A 25473-nucleotide genomic window follows, 5' to 3' on the forward strand; every position below is an offset into this window, starting at 1 on the left:
TGTGTGGTGGTGGTAATTATAGTCAAGTAGTGGTATACCTCACCTCAACCTGGAGGACGAGTGTGTGGTGGTGGTAATTATAGTCAAGTAGTGGTATACCTCACCTCAACCTGGAGGACGAGTGTGTGGTGGTGGTAATTATAGTCAAGTAGTGGTATACCTCACCTCAACCTGGAGGACGAGTGTGTGGTGGTGGTAATTATAGTCAAGTAGTGGTATACCTCACCTCAACCTGGAGGACGAGTGTGTGGTGGTGGTAATTATAGTCAAGTAGTGGTATACCTTACCTCAACCTGGCCTGCCTGTGGAGGACGATGGTGGAGGCGTTTGCGCCGATGGGCAGGAGGTGGGCGGAGGGCGGGTCGGTGCCCAGGCAGGTGACGGCCAGGAAGGTGAAGGAGGGGCTGGGGTCGGCCACCACGTACGGGCACCCGATGTGGCAGGTGACGCACTCCACCTTCTGCTCCGCCGCCATGGAGACGCTGTACACCTGCTGCCGGCCCGTGCCATTGGTCAGCTCTGGTCAGGGAGATGGTGAGGAGGACGTGGTGTCGGAGAAGGCGACTTAAAGAAAAGGAGGGAAGGAGGGAGGGGAGCAGTGAAGGAAGGGAAGGAGGGGACCAGTGAAGGGAGGGGAGTAGTGAAGGGAGGGAGGGGAGCAGTGAAGGGAGGGAGGGAGGGAGGAGTAGTGAAGGGAGGGAGGGAGGGGAGGGGAGTAGTGAAGGGAGGAGGAGGGAGGGAGAGGAGGGAGGGAGAGTGGGAGAGGAGGGAGGAGGGGAGATGAGGAGGAGGAGGGAAGCAGGAAGGAGGGAGGGGAGCAGTGAAGGGAAGGGAGGGAGAGGAGCAGTGAAGGGAGGGAGGGTAGCAGTGAAGGGAGGAAGGGGAGGGGAGCAGTGAAGGGAGGGAGGGAGGCGAGCAGTGAAGGTAGGGAGGGAGGGGAGCAGTGAAGGGAGGAAGGAAGGGAGCAGTGAAGGGAGGGAGAGAGGGAGGGAGGGGTGCAGTGAAGGGAGGGAGGGGAGCAGTGAAGGGAGGGAGGGAGGAAGGGGAGCAGTGGGCGAATGGACATCCTCCCCTCCCTTTTTTTTCACTTTTCCAAAAGGAGGAACAGGGAGCGGGGCCAAGTGAGGATGTGTCCTCTCTAAGGCTCAGTCCTCTGTTCGTAACGCTACCTCGCGAACGAGGGAAATGGCGAATATGAATGGGAAAAAAAAACCTAGAAGGCGTAGCAATCTCTCTAGAACCATTAATTCTATTATCTATGAGACACCTAGAAGGCGTAAACATTTCTATAGCACCATTAATCCTATAATATAATTCTATAATAATCCTATTAATTCTATGATATAATCCCGATATATATAATCCTAGAGAGGTAGCTAGAAGCCATGATAATTCCTCTAGCACCATTAACACCTTAATGTAATCCTACAATTACGTTAATGTAATCCTACAATTACGTTAATGTAATCCTACAATTACGTTAATGTAATCCTGCAATTACTTTAATGTAATTCTAGAGACATTTAGAAGGCGTCGTAATGCCTCTAGCACCATCAACACCTTAATGTAATCCTACAGTTACGTTAATGTAATCCTACAGTTACGTTATTGTAATCCTGCAATTACTTTAATGTAATTCTAGAGACATTTAGAAGGCGTCGTAATGCCTTTAGCACCATCAACACCTTAATGTAATCTTACAATTACGTAAATGTAATCCTACAGTTACGTTAATGTAATCCTACAGTTACGTTAATGTAATCCTACAGTTACGTTAATGTGATCCTACAATTACTTTAATGTAATCCTAAAGTTACGTTAATGTAATCCTACAATGACGTTAATGTAATCCTAAAGTTACGTTAATGTAATCCTACAATGACGTTAATGTAATCCTACAGATACGTTAATGTAATCCTACAGTTACGTTAATGTAATCCTACAGTTACGTTAATGTAATCCTACAGTTACGTTAATGTAATCCTAAAGTTACGTTAATGTAATCCTACAATGACGTTAATGTAATCCTACAGATACGTTAATGTAATCCTACAGTTACGTTAATGTAATCCTACAGTTACGTTAATGTAATCCTACAGTTACGTTAATGTAATCCTACAGTTACGTTAATGTAATCCTACAATTACGTTAATGTAATCCTACAGTTACGTTAATGTAATCCTACAGTTACGTTAATGTAATCCTACAGTTACGTTAATGTAATCGTAGGAGGAAGCAACACAGCTTGGAGGCGCGGTAATGCCCGAGTCCCACCTGAGCCTCGGAAGTAGACGAGGTCGTCCTGGAGTTTGTACCCGAGGACCTGGGTGACGTGGTACTCCTCCAGGGTGAGGGGGGCGTGGCGGCCCTCCCTGGCCCCGACCAGGGCCACGTGGTTGTGCCACGCCCCCGTCAGCGTCCGCACCGCCCACGGGAAGACGGCCCAGCTGTCCGCCCATACCACGGAGCGCACCACGGGCGACACGCCCCCGCCCTCCTTGTGGTTCACGTGCACCTGGAGGAGGGTGAGGTGGGCGGTGGGTGGGTGAGCAACGGAAGGTGGGTGGGTCTCTCTCTCTCTCTCTCTCTCTCTCTCTCTCTCTCTCTCTCTCTCTCTCTCTCTCTCTCTCTCTCTCTCTCTCTCTCTCTGTACAATGGACATTATTTCCTCCCTTCCCTCCTCCCTCCCTCTTCTCTCTCCCTCCCCCTTCCTTTTTTTTTTGCTCCCTCCTCCCTCCTTCTCCTTCCTCCCTCCCTCCTTCTTCCTCATCCACCTCTGAGGGCATAAAGCATTTTTTTCCCCCTTACGTTCCCTGGCTGCCCATTCGCCCCCCCCAACACGCCTCTTGCCTACACCCTACACACACACACACACACACACCACACACACACACACACACACACACACACACACACACACACACATATCTACACCCTACACAGACCCAGCTCCACACACACATAAAGACGGCCACACCCAGCACAGACACAGCTACACCCCACACAGACACAGCTACACCCCACACAGAGAAAGGTACACCCCACACAGAGACAGCTGCTCTACACCCCACACAGACACAGCTGCCCTACACCCCACACAGACGCAGCTGCTCTACACCCCACACAGACACAGCTGCCCTACACCCCACACAGACGCAGCTGCTCTACACAGACGCAGCTGCCCTACACCCCACACAGACGCAGCTGCCCTACACTCCACACAGACACACAATACACCCCACACACAGGCAGCTGCCCTACACCCCACACAGACACAGCTACACCCCACACAGAGGCAGCTGCCCTACACCCCACACAGACGCAGCTGCCCTACACCCCACACAGCCGCAGCTGCTCTACACCCCACACAGAGGCAGCTGCCCTACACCCCACACAGAGACAGCTGCCCTACACTCCACACAGACACACAATACACCCCACACACAGGCAGCTGCCCTACACCCCACACAGACACAGCTACACCCCACACAGACGCAGCTGCTCTACACCCCACACAGACGCAGCTACACCCCACACAGACGCAGCTGCCCTACACCCCACACAGACACAGCTACACCCCACACAGACGCAGCTGCTCTACACCCCACACAGACGCAGCTGCTCTACACTCCACACAGACACAGCTACACCTCACACAGAGGCAGCTGCCCTACACCCCACACAGCAGACGTACCAGGGAACAGTTCCAGACGGGCGGGTCACAGGTGGCGAGGGCAGCTGTGCTCTGGTCCCGGGACGCCCAGGAGGCCCACACGCTGCTGGCGTTGACCCAACCCACGTTGACCAGGTAGTGTGACCTGAGGGAGGAGCAGAAGGTGACCTGAGGGAGGAGCAGAAGGTAGTGTGACCTGAGGGAGGAGCAGAAGGTGACCTGAGGGAGGAGCAGAAGGTAGTGTGACCTGAGGGAGGAGCAGAAGGTGGTGAGGGAGGAGCAGAAGGTGGTGAGGGAGGAGCACCAGGTGGTGTGACCTGAGGGAGGAGCACCAGGTAGTGTGACCTGAGGGAGGAGCAGAAGGTGGTGAGGGAGGAGCACCAGGTAGTGTGACCTGAGGGAAGAGCACCAGGTGGTGTGACCTGAGGGAGGAGCACCAGGTAGTGTGACCTGAGGGAGGATGCACCAGGTAGTGTGACCTGAGGGAGGAGCACCAGGTGGTGTGACCTGAGGGAGGAGCACCAGGTGGTGTGACCTGAGGGAGGAGCAGAAGGTGGTGAGGGAGGAGCACCAGGTAGTGTGACCTGAGGGAGGAGCACCAGGTGGTGTGACCTGAGGGAGGAGCACCAGGTAGTGTGACCTGAGGGAGGATGGACCAGCCAACTCCACAGAAGACACTTCGACGCTATGTGTGCAACGTAGCATTTCCCAGACACGTAAAATGCGATGGTTTGATACCAGGTATGTTTACCTGTGTCTAGTGGAATATACTGACCTCACAGCTCCAAAAACATCTCCTCTCATCTAAGACAACATCTTTTTCTTTCTTTCATACTATTCGCCATTTCCCGCATTAGCGAGGTAGCGTTAAGAACAGAGGACTGGGCCTTTGAGGGAATATCCTCACCTGGCCCCCTTCTCTGTTCCTTCTTTTGGAAAATTAAAAAAAAAAAACGAGAGGGGAGGATTTCCAGCCCCCTCAGCTCCCTCCCCTTTTAGTCGCCTTCTACGACACGCAGGGAATACGTAGGAAGTATTCTTTCTCCCCTAACCCCAGGGATAAAAGACAACATACATGAATGTATTTTTATGAGTCCACGCGCAAAATTATGATCCTTTCCTACATGAATGTATGAAGGTGATACATCCACTGTTAGCTTGGGGTCTTGCACAGGGTTTTTTTTTTCACACTCAAAACAAAATTCAGTTATGTTGTCTCTTGAATTGCATTGATTTAAGAAACATTTAATCACATTGGAATGCGCTGAGACACACGGAACTAGGCGTTCGAAGAGGAATGGTTCCATAATGTTCATTTTAAAGGCCCAGAACTGAGTTTATTTATTCCATACTCTCTTCTCATGTTCCTTGCCACTTGTCTTGCCTCAACTATGGCTGTGTTCCGCGAAGCGATCGTGGATTTTATTTTAATCTTTTTTGGCCATTTCGCAGCTCATTCAAATGCAGTTGTAAGATATTTACTGTATTACATCAAATTGGATTCCATTGTGGCCCATAAGGCGTTTAAGAAAGTGTAAAAGCGAACCAATTTGCGGGATGCCAGGTGTGTGTGTCTGTGTGTGTGTGGCATGACACATGACACAAGCGCTGTGTCATGTGTCACGTCAGGGACGGACGTGGAGGGCATGACACACATGACACCAGAGGAGCTGTGTCACGCCAAACCTAGTGTGTCATATTCGAGTTAAACGCAACGTGACATCTGTCACGGATGACCCTTGGAACTGACATGTCATGGCGTGACATGACACAAACGGACGTGGTATGACATGACACCAGACCAGAGGCCAATTACCATAGCCACGCCCACTAGTCTGCTAAATGTTTACGTCCACAAACAACACACACACACATATATCAACATAACAGTCATCAAAATTCACTAAACCAATAAGTTACATAAAACATCCCATTATAAATTACAATAGAAATCATTTCGAATCCCCCTTACTGGACGACGGGTGTTACTGAAACTACCAATTCATTTCTCAATTGGCTCGTTATCCTCTGTGTCTGCTGGCCAGGATGGGTACCTAAGTTACACAAACATTCCATTATAAATTACAGTAGAAATAATTTCGAATCCCCCTTACTGGACGACGGGTGCTACTGAAACTACCAATTCAGTTCACAATTGGCTCGTTATCCTCTGTGTCTGCTGGCCAGGATGGGTACCTAAGTTACACAAACATTCCATTATAAATTACAATAGAAATCATTTCGAATCACCCTTACTGGACGACGGGTGTTACTGAAACTACCAATTCAGTTCTCAATTGGCTCGTTATCCTCTGTGTCTGCTGGCCAGGTTAGGAGGGACCCCATCCAAGACTCGTTCCTCAGTACGGCTCCGGCCGTGCCTGAAGGAGGAGGGTCTCCACGACGTCTAATTTTTATGTGACATTATGTGTAACTTTCTATGTGAAAGTATGTGAATACGCCACAGGGCCATTTATGTGACTGATTTAAATATCTGTAAAGTACAAATGTCCTTTTTTTTTTTTTAGTCATAAAATTAAGAAATTCGTGAAGATATATAGTTTAGGGGCACCGAGGTCTCGTATGGGTTTGGACGAGACATATTAATTAACTAATTAGTTAAGAGTCATTTAGATTTTTAATTATTTCTTCCCTTAATATCTAGGGATATGATAGGTCATCCTGATGATATTGACCTTAATTCACCTTAATATTGAATGACATAATGGAAATGTACTTTCAAAACATTGCTCTTCGTCTTCCGCCATTTTGATTCTAAAGATGATATGATCAATTTGATTTGGCTATGATCTTTTAGAGGATTATAGATATAGGCCTATAATGCTAATTACACCGTCACTCCCTTATCTTTTTTTTTTTAAAGTAACTTTAAATGTATCGTAGATTTAAATTACTAAGTGAAATTAGGTTTAAAAGGCTCATAAAATTTCCCAGTCATGTTACATCACATTTTCCATGAGCCTCATAGACCCCATAGTACACGCGTTGTCATCATTTTCATCATTATCATCATTATTATCATCATTATGTTGTAGCATTTATTATAACTTATGATTACTTTCCCTACTATATATATATATATATATATATATATATATATATATATATATATATATATATATATATATATATATTTCTGTGGTGCCCCTAAACTGGTACTTCATCATTTCAGTAAGTAAAATAAGTAAAATAAGTAAGTAAAATACGTAAAATAATTAAGTAAAATAAGTAAAATAATTAAGTAAAATAAGTAAATTAATTAAAATAAGTAAAATAATTTCAGATGTAATTACGATCCATGATATAATCATGGCACGATAATTGATCTAATTTTTTTGGTGATAATTTATTTTTTTTTCAATGTGAAATGACATAGATGGATTAGAAATAAGTTAATTCTAAGTACGACCGTCACTCACTTATAAGTTAGTGCGTAGTGAACATAGTGAAAATAGGTTAATCATTGTGATATATATACATTACTGAAAAAATAGGTTAATCATTGTGATATATATACATTACTGAAAAAATAAGTTAATCATTGTGATATATACATTACTGAAAAGATATGTTAATCATTGTGATATATATACATTACTGAAAAATAGGTTAATCATTGTGATATATATACATTACTGAAAAAATAGGTTAATCATTGTGATATAATACATTACTGAAAAAACAGGTTAATCATTGTGATATATATACATTACTGAAAAAATAGGTTAATCATTGTTATATATATACATTACAGAAAAAAAATTAATCATTGATATATATACATTACTGAAAAAATAGGTTAATCATTGTGATATATATATACATTACTGAAAAAAATTAATCATTGATATATATACATTACTGAAAAAATAGTTAATCATTGTGATATATACATTACTGAAAAAAAAATAAAATGTGGAACATTTTAATGTGTATATAATTGTAACAAAATAAATGGCTCAGTACGATATATATAAATTTCAGAAAAAATATAAAAATTATTTCCCAAAACTGGACATAGTTTAATTAGCTGCAAAATGTTAATTAGCAGCAAAATGATCATCAGTGGACAAGTAATCCTGGCCAGGGATTGGCCTGCGTCTTCACCTGGCGGCCAGCGGGGCAAGGTAAGTGACATGATTAATGTCCAGTATTATTTGGCCACGTCGTGTTACAACTTTTATAAGTGATGTTTCTAGTGTCTTTTTGACCGTTGATTATAATTAATATGTCCAGTACTCTTTGGCCATGATGTTACAACTTATTCTAAGTGATCTTTTTAAGTGTCGTTTTGGCCATAATGTTTTACCTGAATGTAGGTGACATGTCCAGTGTTTGGCCATAATGTTTTACCTGAATGTAGGTGACATGTCCAGTGTTTGGCCATAATGTTTCACCTGAATATACGTGACATGTCCAGTGTTTGGCCATAATGTTTCACCTGAATGTAGGTGACATGTCCAGTGTTTGGCCATAATGTTTTACCTGAATATACGTGACATGTCCAGTGTTTGGCCATAATGTTTCACCTGAATATACGTGACATGTCCAGTGTTTGGCCATAATGTTTCACCTGAATATACGTGACATGTCCAGTGTTTGGCCATAATGTTTTACCTGAATGTAGGTGACATGTCCAGTGTTTGGCCATAATGTTTCACCTGAATATACGTGACATGTCCAATGTTTGGCCATAATGTTTCACCTGAATGTACGTGACATGTCCAGTGTTTAGCCATAATGTTTTAGAGGATTATACATGACATGTCCAATGTTTGGCCATAATGTTTCAATTGATTATATGTGATTAGATTTGTATCGTTGAGCCACGATGTTTCAGTGGATTTTAGATGATATGGCCAGTGTTTCAATATGATGTTTCAGGTCAGTGTTTCACCAAGATGTTTCAACCGATTAAAGGTAAGATGTCCAATGCTGTTTGGCTTTGATGTTTCACAATGAATCCAGGTAATATGTCCAATGTTTGGCCATGATGTTTTCAACTGATTAATGATGTATGTCGAATGTTTGGCCATGATGTTTTCAACTGATTAATGGTGGTATGTCGAATGTTTGGCCATGATGTTTAAGTTGATTAATGGTGGTATGTTGAATGTTTGGCCATGATGTTTAAGTTGATTAATGGTGGTATGTCGAATGTTTGGCCATGATGTTTAAGTTGATTAATGGTGGTATGTCGAATGTTTGGCCATGATGTTTAAGTTGATTAATGGTGGTATGTTGAATGTTTGGCCATGATGTTTAAGTTGATTAATGGTGGTATGTTGAATGTTTGGCCATGATGTTTAAGTTGATTAATGGTGGTATGTTGAATGTTTGGCCATGATGTTTAAGTTGATTAATGGTGGTATGTTGAATGTTGCCATGATGTTAAGTGATTAATGTGTATGTCGAATGTTTGGCCATGATGTTTAAGTTGATTAATGGTGGTATGTCGAGTGTTTGGCCATGATGTTTTCAATTGATTAATGGTAATATGTCCAATGTTTGGTCATGATGTTTTCAACTGATTAATGGTGGTATGTCCAATGTTTGGCCATGATGTTTTCAACTGATTAATGGTAATATGTCCAATGTTTGGCCATGATGTTTTCAACTGATTAATGGTAATATGTCCAATGTTTGGCCATGATGTTTTCAACTGATTAATGGTAATATGTCCAATGTTTGGCCATGATGTTTTCAACTGATTAATGGTAATATGTCCAATGTTTGGCCATGATGTTTTCAACTGATTAATGGTAATATGTCCAATGTTTGGCCATGATGTTTTCAACTGAGCATAAGTTACATGTTGAACGGTATTTGACAATCATCTTTATTTTTTTCTCTTACGTTTTCTATTCGTTACGTCTTTGTGGAATGTTATTTCATCTTTTAATGGGCAAGTCATGCAATTAAGACATGGAAATTGGCCTGGGGTCATTAAGCCACTTCGAGGGAGTTCCAATATTGAACTACCAACCATTTGCTAACGATCGTAATGAAAGGAACATGTCCCCAAAAAAAGCCATCGTTACACCGTTTCACACTGAAGTCGAATTCCATACATGATAAGGAGTCGATAGATAAGGCATTAATCAGTGGCTCTCCTTTGATCTGTAGTCTCTTATCGTAGAATTTTTACTGAGTTCGATAGATGATAAGTATTGAACGTAGAGTTATGCAAGTTTCGAACACTCTAATTAGAAGACTGTATAGAGAAAGGGTCTAGCACTGAGCTCATGGTATTCTGAAGTATTTTAAGAACGCCTGAAGTGTCTAGAGAAAAATGTACAATGTAAAATGATGAACGATGGTAGATAAAAGAAAACAGACGGAGAAGGCGGTTCAAGTAGATAAATACGATGAGGGGGTGGGGGGGGTAATTTACCCCATATTTACCAACTAGAGATGGACACCAGTAGTATCTTTTATTTATTTATTTTTTTTTAATGGATGGTTGATTGATGATGCCTATCATTATTTAGACATGTGCCTGTTTGAAATGCGTCCCGGAAATAACTTTGAAACATGGATAATTTTGTTTTACATTGTGTGGTGTGTGTGTGTGTGTGTGTGTGTGTTTCACCATCTTTTCATGAAAGTAACATTAAATTCCACATTTTCCCTGATCTTCGTACCCGTCCCCACTATGAGATCTGCCATTTATAATCACGTGTTATATTATATATATATATATATATATATATATATATATATATATATAATATATATATATATATATATATATAATGATTATCATTATTATCGCCCGTCAGTTATAATTGAAGATGGTTTAGGCTTCATAGATCAGTTAAATGAATTAATGAGCTTCTTTATGTATATATATATATATTTTAGAAAGCTTGGGTCAGTATAGTTCATGTGCAAGTGGGGAAACGAAAGCCTTTTTTTTGCATTTCTAGAAAGCTTAGGTCAGCTTAGTTTTTCTGCAAGTTGGGGAAACGAAAGCTTCTATTTGCATTTCTAGAAAGCTTAGGTCAGCTTAGTTCATTTGCAAATAGAGAAACGAAAGCTTCTATTTGCATTTCTAGAAAGCTTAGGTCAGCTTAGTTCATCTGCAAATAGAGAAGCGAAAGCTTCACTGCATTTCCAGAAAGCTTAGTTCAGCTTAGTTTTTCAGCAAGTGGGGGAGCGAGAGCTTCATTACATTTCTAGAAAGCTTAGGTCAGCTTAATTTATCGCAGGTGGAGAAGCGAAAGCTTCAATTTTCATTCTAGAAAGCTTAGATCAGCTTAGTTTTTCTGCAAGTGGGGAAGCGAAAGCTTCAATTTGCATTCTAGAAAGCTTAGATCAGCTTAGTTTTTCTGCAAGTGAGGAAACGAAAGCTTCTACTTGCATTCTAGAAAGCTTAGATCAGCTTAGTTTTTCTGCAAGTGGGGAAGCGAAAGCTTCTACTTGCATTTCTAGAAAGCTTAGATCAGCTTAGTTTATGTGAAAAAAAAGAAAAATATGGGGAGGCCAAGCGAAACGTCGTGTCAATCCTACGTTAAGTTAGCACAGGACGAACGAAAAAGAAAAGTAAATAAAACGAAAAAAAGTAAATAAAACGAAAAAGAAAAGTAAATAAAACGAAAAAAAAGTAATTAAAACGAAAAAGAAAAGTAAATAAAACGAAAAAAAGTAAAACGAAAAAGAAAAGTAAATAAAACGAAAAAAAGTAAATAAAACGAAAAAGAAAAGTTAATAAAACGAAAAAGAAAAGTAAATAAAACGAAAAGAAAAGTAAATAAACCGAAAAAGAAAAGTAAATAAAACGAAAAAGAAAAAGTAAATAAACCGAAAAAGAAAAGTAAATAAAACGAAAAGGAAAAAGTAAATAAACCGAAAAAGAAAAGTAAATAAAACGAAAACGTAAATAAAACGAAAAAGAAAAGTAAATAAAACGAAAACGAAAAAGTAAATAAAACGAAAAAGGAAAGTAAATAAAACGAAAAAGAAAAAGTAAATAAAACGAAAAAGAAAAAGTAAATAAAACGAAAAAGAAAAAGTAAATAAAACGAAAAAGAAAAGTAAATAAAACGAAAAAGAAAAAGTAAATAAAACGAAAAAGAAAAGTAAATAAAACGAAAACGAAAAAGTAAATAAAACGAAAAAGAAAAGTAAATAAAACGAAAAAGAAAAAGTAAATAAAACGAAAAAGAAAAAGTAAATAAAACGAAAAAGAAAAAGTAAATAAAACGAAAAAGAAAAGTAAATAAAACGAAAAAGAAAAGTAAATAAAACGAAAAAGAAAAGTAAATAAAACGAAAAAGAAAAAGTAAATAAAACGAAAAAGAAAAAGTAAATAAAACGAAAAAGAAAAGTAAATAAAACGAAAAAAGTAAATAAAATGAAAAAGAAAAAGTAAATGAAACGAAAAAGAAAAAGTAAACAAAACGAAAACGAAAAAGTAAATAAAACGAAAAAGAAAAAGTAAATAAAACGAAAAAGAAAAGTAAATAAAAGACAAACTCGTATTAATTCGCATATCATGTATGAAAACGACCCTTTTAAAATTATATTCGCCGATGAAGGAGCACTTGGCTCATTATCCCCCCCTCCTCCTAATTATATATACCCCCTTCCAGGACACGTAGGACATCTATTATATACGAGTTTATGATAGCCTTATCTGGTGTAATTAGGTCGCTCCACCGCCTGGCACGATATGTGGCGATCGGTCCAGCCTAGCTAGGACTTGGTCCATGATGGTGATGGATTTGGACCGATCGGTCCAGCCTAGCTACTAGGACTTGGCCCGTGATGGCGATGGATGTGGACCGATCGGTCCAGCCTAGCTACTAGGACTTGGTCCATGATGGTGATGGATTTGGACCGATCGGTCCAGCCTAGCTACTAGGACTTGGCCCGTGATGGCGATGGATTTGGACCGATCGGTCCAGCCTAGCTACTAGGACTTGGTCCGTGATGGCGATGGATTTGGACCGATCGGTCCAGCCTAGCTACTAGGACTTGGCCCGTGATGGCGATGGATTTGGCCCGATCGGTCCAGCCTAGCTACTAGGACTTGGTCCGTGATGGCGATGGATTTGGACCGATCGGTCCAGCCTAGCTAGATCTTGGTCCGTGATGGCGATGGATTTGGACCGATCGGTCCAGCCTAGCTACTAGGACTTGGTCCGTGATGGCGATGGATTTGGCCCGATCGGTCCAGCCTAGCTACTAGGACTTGGCCCGTGATGGTGATGGATTTGGCCCGATCGTTATCATGGGCCTGGCAGTTAACAGGAGGTTAGCACTCACGCCTGTTGCACAGGTGGTCCCGGGTTCGATCCTGGCTGTTGGAGGTTTGTATGTTCTCTGAAGGTGCGCGTTCCTATGCACTGTATTCGTTATATAAAATATATATTATATATATATATATATATATATATATTGTGTTGTGTGTGTGTGTGTGTGTGTGTGTTGTGTGTGTGTGTGTGTGTGTGTGTGTGTGTGTGTGTGTGTTGGTGTGTTGGTGTGTGTGTGTGTTGTGTGGTGTGTAGTGTGTGTGTGTGTATGTGTGTGTATGTGTGTGTGTGTGTATGTGTGTGTGTGTGTATGTGTGTGTGTGTGTGTGTATGTGTGTTGTGTGTGTGTGTGTGTGTGTGTGTGTAAAACATGAGGCAGAGGTAAAAGTTTGGTTCGTCTTCTGCTTTTTGGCTGGGTTGGTCTGGGTGAGAGGGAGTCCTAGTTCGCGTGGAGCTGATTTTGCCGAGTTTATATATATATATATATATATATATATATATATATATATATATATATATATATATATATATATATATAATGCCGTGTTGTGGGAGAGTCCTTTGTTTTCATTGTTTTGTGTTTGTTGGAAGAGCCAGTGATGGTACTAAGTGCTGCATGTTATATTGTTCTTGTTGTTGTTTTTGTTGTTGTTGTTGTTGTTGTTTTTGTTGTTGTTGTTGTTGTTTACAGCTTTGCTGTATTTGCTCATGAGAGGGTTTAGGGGGGGGACATCAAGCCGGTGAGGCGTGAATTAGGGTGGAGCGGAGGTGTTGTTTATAGAATAAGATGCTGAGGGTTCTCTCTCCCCTGTCCCATCCAAAAAAGAATATGTCGTGGCATGTAAGTGTTCTGGGGGCATTTAATTTAGTCTGTGTCGCTTGGCGTTTCTGGTGTGTAGGGAGCGAGTGTCGTGTGTGTGTGTGTGTGTGTGTGTGTGTGTGTGTGTGTCAGGCCGAGAATAGTTAAGTGTGTTGTGTTCTGTGTGTGTGTGTGTGTGTGTGAGATGATGATGAGTTTATAGTGTCTATAGACCAGATTGAGTGAGCTCATTTTACTATATATTTTTTTGTGTGGCACACACACACACACACACACACACACACACACACCACACACACACACACACACACGTGATTAGGATGGTGTTATCTATTAGGTCTATTAGGCTTTGGCCTAGGGGGGGATGGGCATTGAGTTGGTGTTATCTATTAGGTCTATTAGGCGTTGGACTCAAGACATGTCTCTATTACAATGCCCTATATTATTTGTTTTTATTCATGTCTTCTTTTTTTTCGCTTAGAATAATGGTATATCTGAAGATATATTACTAACCTTACCCTGTGGTAGAACACCTGAGTATTTGAAAACCAATCGTTGAAAAAAAAAGAAAGAAAATAAGAAATTACCAGGTTCTTTTAAGTCCCCCCCCAAAAAAATTTTTTTTTCCCTCCATGGTAAAGAAAATGGTAACATCTCAGTTATGCATAACAGAATGCCACATACCACGAAACGAAATATATATATATATTTCCAGTTGTACCTTATGAGTTGTAGTTTGATTATATATTTATTTATATCTTAACGTAGAGATGAGAGAAATATAACACGAATATCTTTGATGACGTCGGTGTAAACAAACAGGCCGTTGAATGGAAAATATCACACAAATAAACACTGTTGAATACAGTTCTTAGAGTGACTGAAACAAAAGACATGTATGATGAATAACATGAAAACGCCAAGAGACATGCATGTCATACGTAGCTGAACAACAGATGATAGATACGAAAGCCAAGGGGGAAGGAGGGATGGTGGAGGAGGAGGGGGTTCGGGTTGGCCATCATGGAAGGTCTTCCGTTTTCTGTCGTCGCCACTGTGAGGCGTATATGGCCCCCATAGGCGCTCTTTAGATCCTGGCGTATACGCAAGGATAGGTATCTCGTCTCGCGCGAACAGGTCACGGGCGGAAGATGGGATGTGGGGGGGTTGCTAACACACACCAGCGGGAAAAGGTAAATGAGTAAGGAGGACAGGAGCGACAGTGGTTGCCTCACGGGCCCCGGATGCAAGGCAGTTGTATAACGAACTAATCCTTGAAATACAGAGAGAGAGAGAGAGAGAGAGAGAGGAAGAGAGAGAGAGAGAAGAGAGAGGGGGGGTTTATAATGAAGCCACATTAACGGCAGTACGCTTAAATGCAGGTTGTATATATATATATATATATATATATATATATATATATATATATATATATATATATATATATATATATATATATATTTACTGTTATACACCGAGGACATTACTGGCTCCGGGTAACGTACAGAGATATAAGAGAATGTTTACACCCACTACATTAATGGCAAGTACATCCAAGAAAATCCGGCAACAACAAAAACAACAACAACAACAACAACAAGAACAGCTACAGCATACACAACAAAGACACAGCGTGACCCACTGATCAGAGTCCACAAGGTCGACTTACAGAGGTGGTGGAATGCTAAGTACACAACATCGAGGGGAGAAATGGCGTACACACCACAGACAAGACACGTAGAGGGACATTCTCATGTCACAAGAGCAAATGCTACCGTCATTATCTCTCTACGACACCGAGGGGGTCTATCTACAGCGACAACACCGAGAAATTCTACAAGGAGGTGGTGAATACCTTCGAGGGGGGACCAGTGTCTGGGCTTTGGGGGCCCCGTGACGTCAGCTGTTGGCCGGGCCCCGGGCTGTTGTGCTGGCTTGGTTTGGTGGCCAGGGGGCGCGGGCGGGCGGGCGGGCGCTGCCAAGCCATGTGGGTAGAGACGCGCCCTTTAAGCGCGCGAGCGCGTGCGTGTGTGTGTCTATGTGTGCCAAAATGTCCCCGCTCTGTCCAGAGCAGATGATAGTTCATCATCAGAACTCATTAAAAGTGATTTGCCAGATAAGGACGGACACAAAAGGACCAGACATATGTGAAAGGCAGAGGCTGGAGAGAGAGAGAGAGAGAGAGAGAGAGAGAGAGAGAGAGAGAGAGAGAGAGAGAGAGAGAGAGAGACATTGGAGGCATGAGACTGTGTGATTGGCCTGGTGGCAGGGGAGGGTCACCCGTTCCTCCTTCGTAGTCCCAGGAGACGACCTCTGCAGGGGAAGTGGATGTATATATACCTGCCTGGAAGACGAGGTGATTTGGATGGGGGATGTATATTCACTTGGTAAGGTCAGGGGAAGTGAGTATACACCTGTCTGGAAGGCGAGGTGTTTGGGTAGGGATGTATATCACTTGGTAAGGTCAGGGGAAGTGAGTATATACCTGCCTGGAAGGCGAGGGAGATTTGGAGGGATGTATATTCACTTGGTAAGGTCAGGGGAAGTGGGTATATACCTACCTAGAAGGAGAGGGAGATTTGGAGGGATGTATATTCACTTGGTAAGGTCAGAGGAAGTGAGTATATACCTACCTGGAAGGCGAGGGAGATTTGGAGGGATGTATATTCACTTGGTAAGGTCAGGGGAAGTGAGTATATACCTACCTGGAAGGCGAGGGAGATTTGGAGGGATGTATATTCACTTGGTAAGGTCAGGGGAAGTGGGTATATACCTGCCTAGAAGGAGAGGGAGATTTGGAGGGATGTATATTCACTTGGTAAGGTCAGGGGAAGTGGGTATATACCTACCTGGAAGGCTTGGTTGATTTGGTTAAGGGGTATATATTCGCTTGGTAAGGTCCCTCACACCACATTTTTTTGTTATGTTTCAAAGAACTCACGTTCATTGGCCACCATAAACGATGGATGAACTCAATCCGTAACATGTTGGCAGCTGATGATGATGATATACTCGTCAGAGGAAGAAAAAGAGAACATGTTCTTCACCATTATGTGAGACACAGACAGAGGAGAAATGTTATAGTCTATGTTCGTCTTAGGTTCAAAGATGCCGTGTTCGAACCCCGGCAGGGCATAGGGGAAAAAGTACTCTTGAGTTCAAGGACCGAATCAGGGAAAGCAGTGTTGATGTTGGAATGATGGAGGCAGAACGTACCGAAGGGCCTCAGATCAGAGCCGACCCACTGAGAGGGTCTGAAGAAGAGAGGTTGTGTTGATGTGAGATTCACATTTGTTGAAGGCCCTCAAAAGAGGTGATTCACACGTGTTGAAGGCCTCACAAGAGGAGATTCACATGTGTTGATGTCCCTCATGCTTGGAGACCGAAGTGGGAGGTTGTATTCATGACAGAAGATGGGGGCTTCAAGGCTTAAGCTAAGTCAACATCAGGCGTGAGCGATGTGAATGGTCTAAGTCAACATCAGGCGTGGGCAATGTGAATGGTCTAAGTCAACATCAGGCGTGGGCAATGTGAATGGTCTAAGTCAACATCAGGCGTGGGCAATGTGAATGGTCTAAGTCAACATCAGGCGTGGGCAATGTGAATGGTCTAAGTCAACATCAGGCGTGGGCAATGGGAATGGTCTAAGTCAACATCAGGCGTGGGCAATGGGAATGGTCTAAGTCAACATCAGGCGTGGGCAATGGGAATGGTCTAAGTCAACATCAGGCGTGGGCGATGGGAATGGTACCTGGGGACTATTTTCGAGGAAGAAATGGATATGGAGACGTGCCTTAGCTATTCCCAAGGGTCTGGTGCCTTCGAACTCGAGAGCATACCTTCGAACTCAAGAACGTACCTTCGAACTCGAGAGCGTACCTTCGAACTCGAGAGCGTACTTCGAACTCAAGAACGAACCTTCGAACTCGAGAGCGTACCTTCGAACTCAAGAGCGTACCTTCGAACTCAAGAGCGTACCTTCGAACTCAAGAGTGCACCTTCGAACTCGAGAGCGTACCTTCGAACTCAAGAACGCACCGTCGCGCTCAAGGTCATGTTGTCGTGCTCAAGGGTCGTACTGTGTTGGTCAAGGGTTGGACTGTCGTGCTCAAGGGTCACACTCTCCTGCTCAAGGGTCGTTCTGGGTCGTGCTCAAGGGTCGTTCTGTCGTGCTCAGGGGGGCCAAATACATCTCAAAAAAAAGGCCAACTGGAAGAACACGATTCCCTTCGTTCAAAAATCTTCGACTACGTGTTGATGGCCTTGTCATCTACCTGTGAACCATGGTTCCATATGTATTGAATCACCCAAATGAATACAGTTTCTAGATTCGGGGGAGGAACTCAATGAATATTGGGGATGAATCGGGGCATAGTGCCCCACAGTGGTACATCAATCGTAAGTCGTAGCCGGGAACACATCTTAAGAGATGTGTAGTTCAAGAGAGCCGTATTTGCCAACGTTATTTCTTTTCTTTCGTATTTTGAAAAAGACATTAAAAAATAGAATATCAGCTTTCCAGGGGGATAAGTCAGTCATATATACGTTACGATTTGATGTAGGTACGTGGGGAGTGTAATAGTGGATAGGCAGGCAGTAGAAGACCCCATTGGTCCATGTGTGGATAGAAGGCAGGCCAGTAGAAGACCCCATTGGTCCATGTCTTAAGTTATCTGTTTTCTGAACTTATCGAAGTGAACTCCCAATCTATGAGGGTGAGTTAAGGATGGAACAGTTCGAAGGCTCCCTTATTTCCCCCCCTACCCTATACACCCTCCGGCAGCGACAGCTGATAGGGGGGAAAAAAGGAAATGTTGATGTCAGACCCACGCATTGGTGAGGTAGGCTAGCGTGGAATGGAGCAGGATAGAAGCAAGCAAAGCAACGAGATGTCTTACTCAGACTCTATCCACCCCATTTCCCCCTCTCCTCTCCTGCACTGCGAGTGATGGTGGTGATGGTGGTGAAGTCGGCCTGCACGGTGAACTTTTATTAAGAGGTTAGAACGAAAGAGAATCCCCGACTCTTAAAGATCCTTACTAAACAGACCAGTTTAGAATCCGTACTGAGCAGACCCCCGTCCACTTTCTTCTGCCCCGCCGTATGTCCTTAGCCATTCGCGCATTAACACACTTTGCTGTTTGAATGAACAAACTTTACTGTTTTTTAAACTGTCACATTCACTAAGCAGACCCCCGTCCACTTTCTTCTGCCCCGCCGTATGTCCTTAGCCATCGCGCATCAACACACTTTGCTGTTTGAAATGAACAAACTCTACTGTTTTAAAACTGTCACATTTATCGTAATAGAGTCAGTGTGGAAACCGCTACAAAGCTCCCTTGACAGTTTTACGACTCTGGGCGAAGCATCGGTTGTTCCGACATACCATTCGTTCAGAGGGAACCACCCATCACCTCCCCTTAATTGCCAGGCTTGAGGGCAGGGCAAAGCTCGCTCGCTCACACGTGCACTGACGTCTGAGTCTCACACTATATACACAACTCCTTTACCCTCTAACTCCATCTTAATGAGGAACATTGTCTTCGGATGCGCAAATAATAAAAAAGAAGGGGGGAAAGAGGGAGTGATTTACCCCCTTGGGTCAGGGAGTGTGTGTTGTGTGTGTGTGTGTGTGTGTGTGTGTGTGTGTGTGACGTTTACCAAGTGAGGTCTGGTTTTCATTCTCCTGTTCCATGATGCTGTTTGTGAGGACGAGAAGACGGAGGTGGAGAAATGACTGTCATGTTTATGTGCTAACACCTTCCCCCTTCCACCCCTTTGAAACAGACGCTGTGAGCACGACGAAGGTACGACTTTCGGGTACTTAAATGTGGCTCTTGGGTGCGGTAGCTTAGCAGTCTAGCCCTGGATCTGATTCGTAAAGTTAGGCAGATATGATGATTGTAATCCACGGGAGAAGTGAAACGCGGTAAGTTGCCAAGTGCAGTTTCGTGTAATATCACATCATCAGGGGAGAGTACAAGAAAAGGAATAGAACAGTCCGTTGATATACAAGGAAGAGACTTGTTTACTAAATGGCATCTTAGCTACGTCTCTTCCTTGTATATCAACTGTTATGTTTCTTGTATCGCCCCCGATGATGTGATCATGACACGAAAGTGCACTTGGGAACTTATCGTGGTTCATTTCCCCCCACGTGGATTAGAAGGAATCGAACACCCGCTCAATTGTGATCTTTTCCAACATATATATTAGTGTTGTTTGGATGTATGTTGGTAGTGTGAGGAGACAAAAGTGCAAAACACAGGGGCTGTGAGAAGTAAGAGAGTTACGTACTCCGTGATGGGGTCTGGAGGCACCAGTCTCGTCCGAGGGGGAGGCACTTGCTTGCTCTTGAGGTCATACAGCCACACTGTCACCTCTGGGATCGGCGTGTTCACCTGGAAAGGAGAAAGCGAAACGTGGTTCTAATTCGTGATGAAGCATATTAGATTTCTTCCCTGTTTTTTTATATATTTTTCTCCCGATCTGTCCGAGAACAGTCGTGGTTAAGTCTCATTAGTAAGACTCCACGAAATGAATGAACTTTGGCAGCACCAGTCGTGGCACGCGAAGCAATGAACGAATCACTGAAGCAACACAGGGAAGGAGACGCTTCGGATCACTAAGAATGTTCGAAGCATAATAGCACCAATCAAGGCGAGTGAACGGATCACGAAGCAGCCCAGGGAACGAGATGCTTCGGATCACCCGTGACATTTGAAGCAAGATAGCAGCAGTCGTGGCGCATGAAGCCACGAAGCAGCCCAGGAGATGGGCCGCTCTGTGGTCTCCATGTAAAGAGGGAATGACTTCTCCATGGAACCTTTTTTACCCCTAGCCAGATCCCCGGGCGCTTACAAGAAGGGAATGACTTTCTGTGTCCATGGGAAACCCCTTTCTGTTCTACACCTAGCCAGGAACTTCCCCCCAGCCGCTGTACACAGAAGTACTGACCTTCTGTGTCCCTGGGAACACCCCTTGTGTTCTACACCTAGCCAGGAACTTCCCCCCAGCCGCTGTACACAGAAAATACTGACCTTCTGTGTCCCTGGGAACACCCCTTGTGTTCTACACCTAGCTAGGAACTTCCCCCCCGCCGCTGTACACAGAAAATACTGACCTTCTGTGTCCCTGGGAACACCCTTGTGTTCTACACCTAGCCAGGAACTTTCCCCGGGCCGCTGTACACAGAGGTATGACCTCTGTGTCCCTGGGGACCCCTTTCTGTTCTACACCTAGCCAGAACAAGCAGAGGTAAGCCCGAGTGACCAGTTGGTCAGTGAGCAGATGTTAAAAGAGATAAGGTAGATTAACGAAGTGTACCAGGTCTTCCTACGTACATAGCGGGCGGAAGGGGGGGGAGGTTATGTTTTGGGGCTGTGGGAGGGGGGGTTATGTTTTGGGGGTGTGGGAGGGTTGTGTTTTAGACTTGTGGGGTGTGGTGGGAGAGGGGTGGGGGTGGGGGTTATGTTTTAGACTTGTGGGGTGTGTGGGGGTGGGAGGGTTATGTTTTAGACTTGTGGGGTGTGTGGGAGGGGTGTGGGGGTGGGGGTTATGTTTTAGACTTGTGGGGTGTGGTGGGGAGAGGGTGTGTGTGTGTGTGGGTGCGTGCGTGGTTCGTGACGCTGTGGGGTGTGGTGTGGGAGAGAGGGGTGTGTGTGTGTGTGTGTGTGTGCATGCGTGACGCTGTAGGGGAGGGGTGTGGGTGTGTGTGTGTGGATGCGTTCGTGGTTCGTGACGCTGTGGGGTGTGGTGGAGAGGGGGTGCGGTGTGTGTGTGTGTGGCGCTGCGTGGTTCGTGACGCTGTGGGGTGTGGTGGGAGAGGGATGTGGTTGTGTGTGTATGTGTGTGGCTGCGTGCGTGGTTCGTGACGCTGTGGGGTGTGGTGGGAGAGGGATGTGGTTGTGTGTGTATGTGTGTGGCTGCGTGCGTGGTTCATGACGCTGTGGTTGTGTGTGTATGTGTGTGGGTGCGTGCATGGTTCATGACGCTGTGGGTGTATGTGTGTGTGCGTGTGCGTGGTTCGTGAGGCCGGACACCGCTGCACTCACCGTCGGATACCTGAGGGTGTGCACGGTGGGGTAGACGTTATCCGAGTACACCAGGACTGGCAGCTCCCTCACCCCGGACTCGTTGAAGGAGGCCACGGCCAGGAACTCCCCAGTCGGGCTCGGCCACACGGCGTGCCCCTGGCCCAGGATCTCTGCAACACGTGACAGAACCACACACACCACCACGTTAATGATGTCCCTTGGGGTCCGTTGCTTGGGGGGGGTCCGTTGGAGGGGGGGTCTCTGTGCGTGATGGTAACCCATTTATGCTGTACGAGACCTGGAGGACCCCTTGGGGTCCGTTGGTCAAGGAGGGGGGTCGTTGTCAGGTGGTGGGAGTCTGTTGGTCAAAGGGGATTGTGCAGATAACCATTTTGCGTACAGACCTGGAGGACCTGGGGTCGTTGTCAAGGGGGTGGTCTGTCAAGGGGGATCTGTGCAAGATGATGACCCATTTATGCTGTACGAGACCTGGAGGACCCCTTGGGGTCCGTTGGTCAAGGGGGGTGCGGTGGTCCGTTGGTCAAAGGGGGGTCCGTTGGGGGAGGAGGGAGGTCCGTTGGTCAAGGGGGGTCTGTGCAAGATGATAACCCATTTATGCTGTACGAGACCTGGAGAACCCCTTGGGGTCCGTTGGTCAATGGGGGGTGGAGGGGTCTGTGCAAGATGATAACCCATTTATTCTGTACAAGACCTGGAGGACCCCTTGGGGTCCGTTGGTCAATGTGGGGGAGGGGTATGTGCCAGATGATAACCCATTTATGCTGTGCAAGACTTTGAGAGGGGTTGTGAACTCCACCACCTCCAAAGGGGGGTTATGAACCTCTCCTCTACCTCTGATGGGTTGTGAACCTCCTCTCCAGCTCCAAGGGGTTGTGAACTCCACCACCTCCAAAGGGTAGACTCTCCTTACTTGAGGGTTGTGAACTCCTCTCCAGCTCCAAGGGGTTGTGAACCTCTCCAGCTCCAAGGGGTTGTGAACCTCTCCAGCTCCAAGGGGTTGTGAACCTCCTCTCCAGCTCCAAGGGGTTGTGAACCTCCTCTCCAGCTCCAAGGGGTTGTGAACCTCTCCAGCTCCAAGGGGTTGTGAACCTCTCCAACTCCAAGGGGTTGTGAACCTCTCCACTCAAGGGGTTGTGAACCTCTCACTCCAGGTGTGAGCCACCCAACTCCAAGGGGTTGTGAACCTCTCCAACTCCAAGGGGTTGTGAACCTCTCCAACTCCAAGGGGTTGTGAACCTCTCCAACTCCAAGGGGTTGTGAACCTCTCCAACTCCAAGGGGTTGTGAACCTCTCCAGCTCCAAGGGGTTGTGAACCACTCCAACTCCAAGGGGTTGTGAACCTCTCCACCTCTAAGGGGTTGTGAACCTCTCCTCCACCTCTAAGGGGGTTGTGAACCTCTCCTCCACCTCTAAGGGGGTTGTGAACCTCTCCTCCACCTCTAAGGGGGTTGTGAACCTCTCCTCCACCTCTAAGGGGGTTGTGAACCTCTCCTCCACCTCCAAGGGGGTTGTGAACCTCTCCTCCACCTCCAAGGGGTTTGTGTACCTCTCCTGGCTCAGACAGAGGGGTTGATAACCTCACCGTAGCTGAATCCAAGACCTTTTTAAATGTGTAAGATTTCCTGTCTTGCTCTGACACACTTATAGTATACGACATACCCCGGCTTTGTACCGTACCTTGACCCTGGTCTGGGACGCCGTTGTGGTGTACCGTACCTTGACCCTGGTCTGGGACGCCGTTGTAGTGTACCGTACCTTCTACAGGAGGTCTGGGACGCCGTTGTGGTGTACCGTACCTTGACCCTGGTCTGGGACGCCGTTGTGGTGTACCGTACCTTCGTACAGGAGGTCTGGGACGCCGTTGTGGTGTACCGTACCTTGACCCTGGTCTGGGACGCCGTTGTGGTGTACCGTACCTTCGTACGGAGTCTGGGACGCCGTTGTGGTGTACCGTACCTTGACCAGGGTCTGGGACGCCGTTGTAGTGTACCGTACCTTGACCCTGGTCTGGGACGCCGTTGTGGTGTACCGTACCTTCGTACAGGAGGTCTGGGACGCCGTTGTGGTGTACCGTACCTTGACCCTGGTCTGGGACGCCGTTGTAGTGTACCGTACCTTCGTACAGGAGGTCTGGGACGCCGTTGTGGTGTACCGTACCTTGACCTGGTCTGGGACGCCGTTGTAGTGTACCGTACCTTCGTACAGGAGGTCTGGGACGCCGTTGTGGTGTACCGTACCTTCGTACAGGAGGTTTGGGACGCCGTTGTAGTGTACCGTCCTGACCTGGTCTGGGACGCCGTTGTGTGTACCGTACCTTCGTATAGGAGGTCTGGGACGCCGTTGTGGTGTACCGTACCTTCGTACAGGAGGTCTGGGACGCCGTTGTGGTGTACCGTACCTTCGTACAGGAGGTTTGGGACGCCGTTGTAGTGTACCGTACCTTGACCCTGGTCTGGGACGCCGTTGTAGTGTACCGTACCTTCGTACAGGAGATCTGGGACGCCGTTGTACAGGAGGTTGGGCTGGGCGTCGCTGGTGAGGGTGACGGGGTTGGAGGTGGGCGAGGGCAGGAGGTACACGTCCGCCTCCTGCACCAGCACGAGCGAGGCGCCCTCCCGGCCCACCCAGCTGACGTGCTGGTAGCGCGGCTGGCCCACGTCCTGGCGCCATAGCTTGAGCGGGTAGTAGTGGCTGTGAGGGGAGAGAGAGAGAGAGAGAGAGAGAGAGAGATGTAATAAATATATATAATAATATATATATATATATATATATATATATATATATATATATATATATATATATATATATATATATATATATATATATATATATTTTCCTTCTAATCCACGGGGGAAAATGAAACACGATAAGTTTCCCAAGTGCACTTTCGTGTAATAATCACATCATCATCAGGGGAGACACAAGAGAGAAATGTAACAGTCAGTTGATATACGTCATTAGGTGATGACCAAAGAAATATTAAACTTGTTCACTTGACTGTGAAACATATTAACACGAAACAGGTAATCTTAAACTTGTACACTTGACTGTGAAACATATTAACACGAAACAGGTAATCTTAAACTTGTACACTTGACTGTGAAACATATTAACACGAAACAGGTAATCTTAAACTTGTACTTGACTGTAAACATGTACACGAAACAGGTGTGGCTCTCTGTGTGAGTCATACACACTGTATCGCGTGCGTGTGAGCCGCCTGTAGGTTGTTGGACAGGGGTTAATGCTTAAACTCATACCAGCCATAACCTTATATATATATATATATATATATATATATATATATATATATATATATATATATATATATATATATATATATATATATTTCTTTCGTCTGTTTCCTTGCGCTACCTCGCAAACGCGGGAGACAGCGACAAAGCAAAAAAAAAAAAAAAAATATATATATATATATATATATATATATATATATATATATATATATATATATATATATATTTCTCTTTAAGGATGTTCTCATATGTTCTCTTATTTTTATGTTTACACGATTAGTGTTCATCTAAATAGAAAAAAAATTTCATTATGCTTCCCTGAATTTTATTGAATGAAGTTTACACCCATATGATACATAGAGTGTTGTTTACGCCCATATGATAGAATTGT

The 25473-nt window shown here is 44.7% G+C and overlaps 1 protein-coding gene across 1 annotated transcript in view; it reads right to left on the reverse strand.

Moving 5' to 3' along the window:
- LOC139754744 (prolyl endopeptidase FAP-like) overlaps nucleotides 1-25473 on the reverse strand; it is a 162946-nt gene that overhangs the window by 11609 nt on the left and 125864 nt on the right. Inside the window, exons 8-14 of the mRNA XM_071672494.1 lie at nucleotides 25004-25049; nucleotides 24308-24519; nucleotides 21826-21977; nucleotides 20069-20172; nucleotides 3695-3818; nucleotides 2275-2515; nucleotides 288-519 (exon numbers count right to left, since the gene is read on the reverse strand). Of these exons, the coding sequence (XP_071528595.1) occupies nucleotides 288-519; nucleotides 2275-2515; nucleotides 3695-3818; nucleotides 20069-20172; nucleotides 21826-21977; nucleotides 24308-24519; nucleotides 25004-25049 (1111 nt within the window). The remainder of the gene's footprint in view (nucleotides 1-287; nucleotides 520-2274; nucleotides 2516-3694; nucleotides 3819-20068; nucleotides 20173-21825; nucleotides 21978-24307; nucleotides 24520-25003; nucleotides 25050-25473) is intronic.

Source organism: Panulirus ornatus, chromosome 17, assembly GCF_036320965.1.
Source record: "Panulirus ornatus isolate Po-2019 chromosome 17, ASM3632096v1, whole genome shotgun sequence".
NCBI classification, from domain to species: domain Eukaryota; kingdom Metazoa; phylum Arthropoda; class Malacostraca; order Decapoda; family Palinuridae; genus Panulirus; species Panulirus ornatus.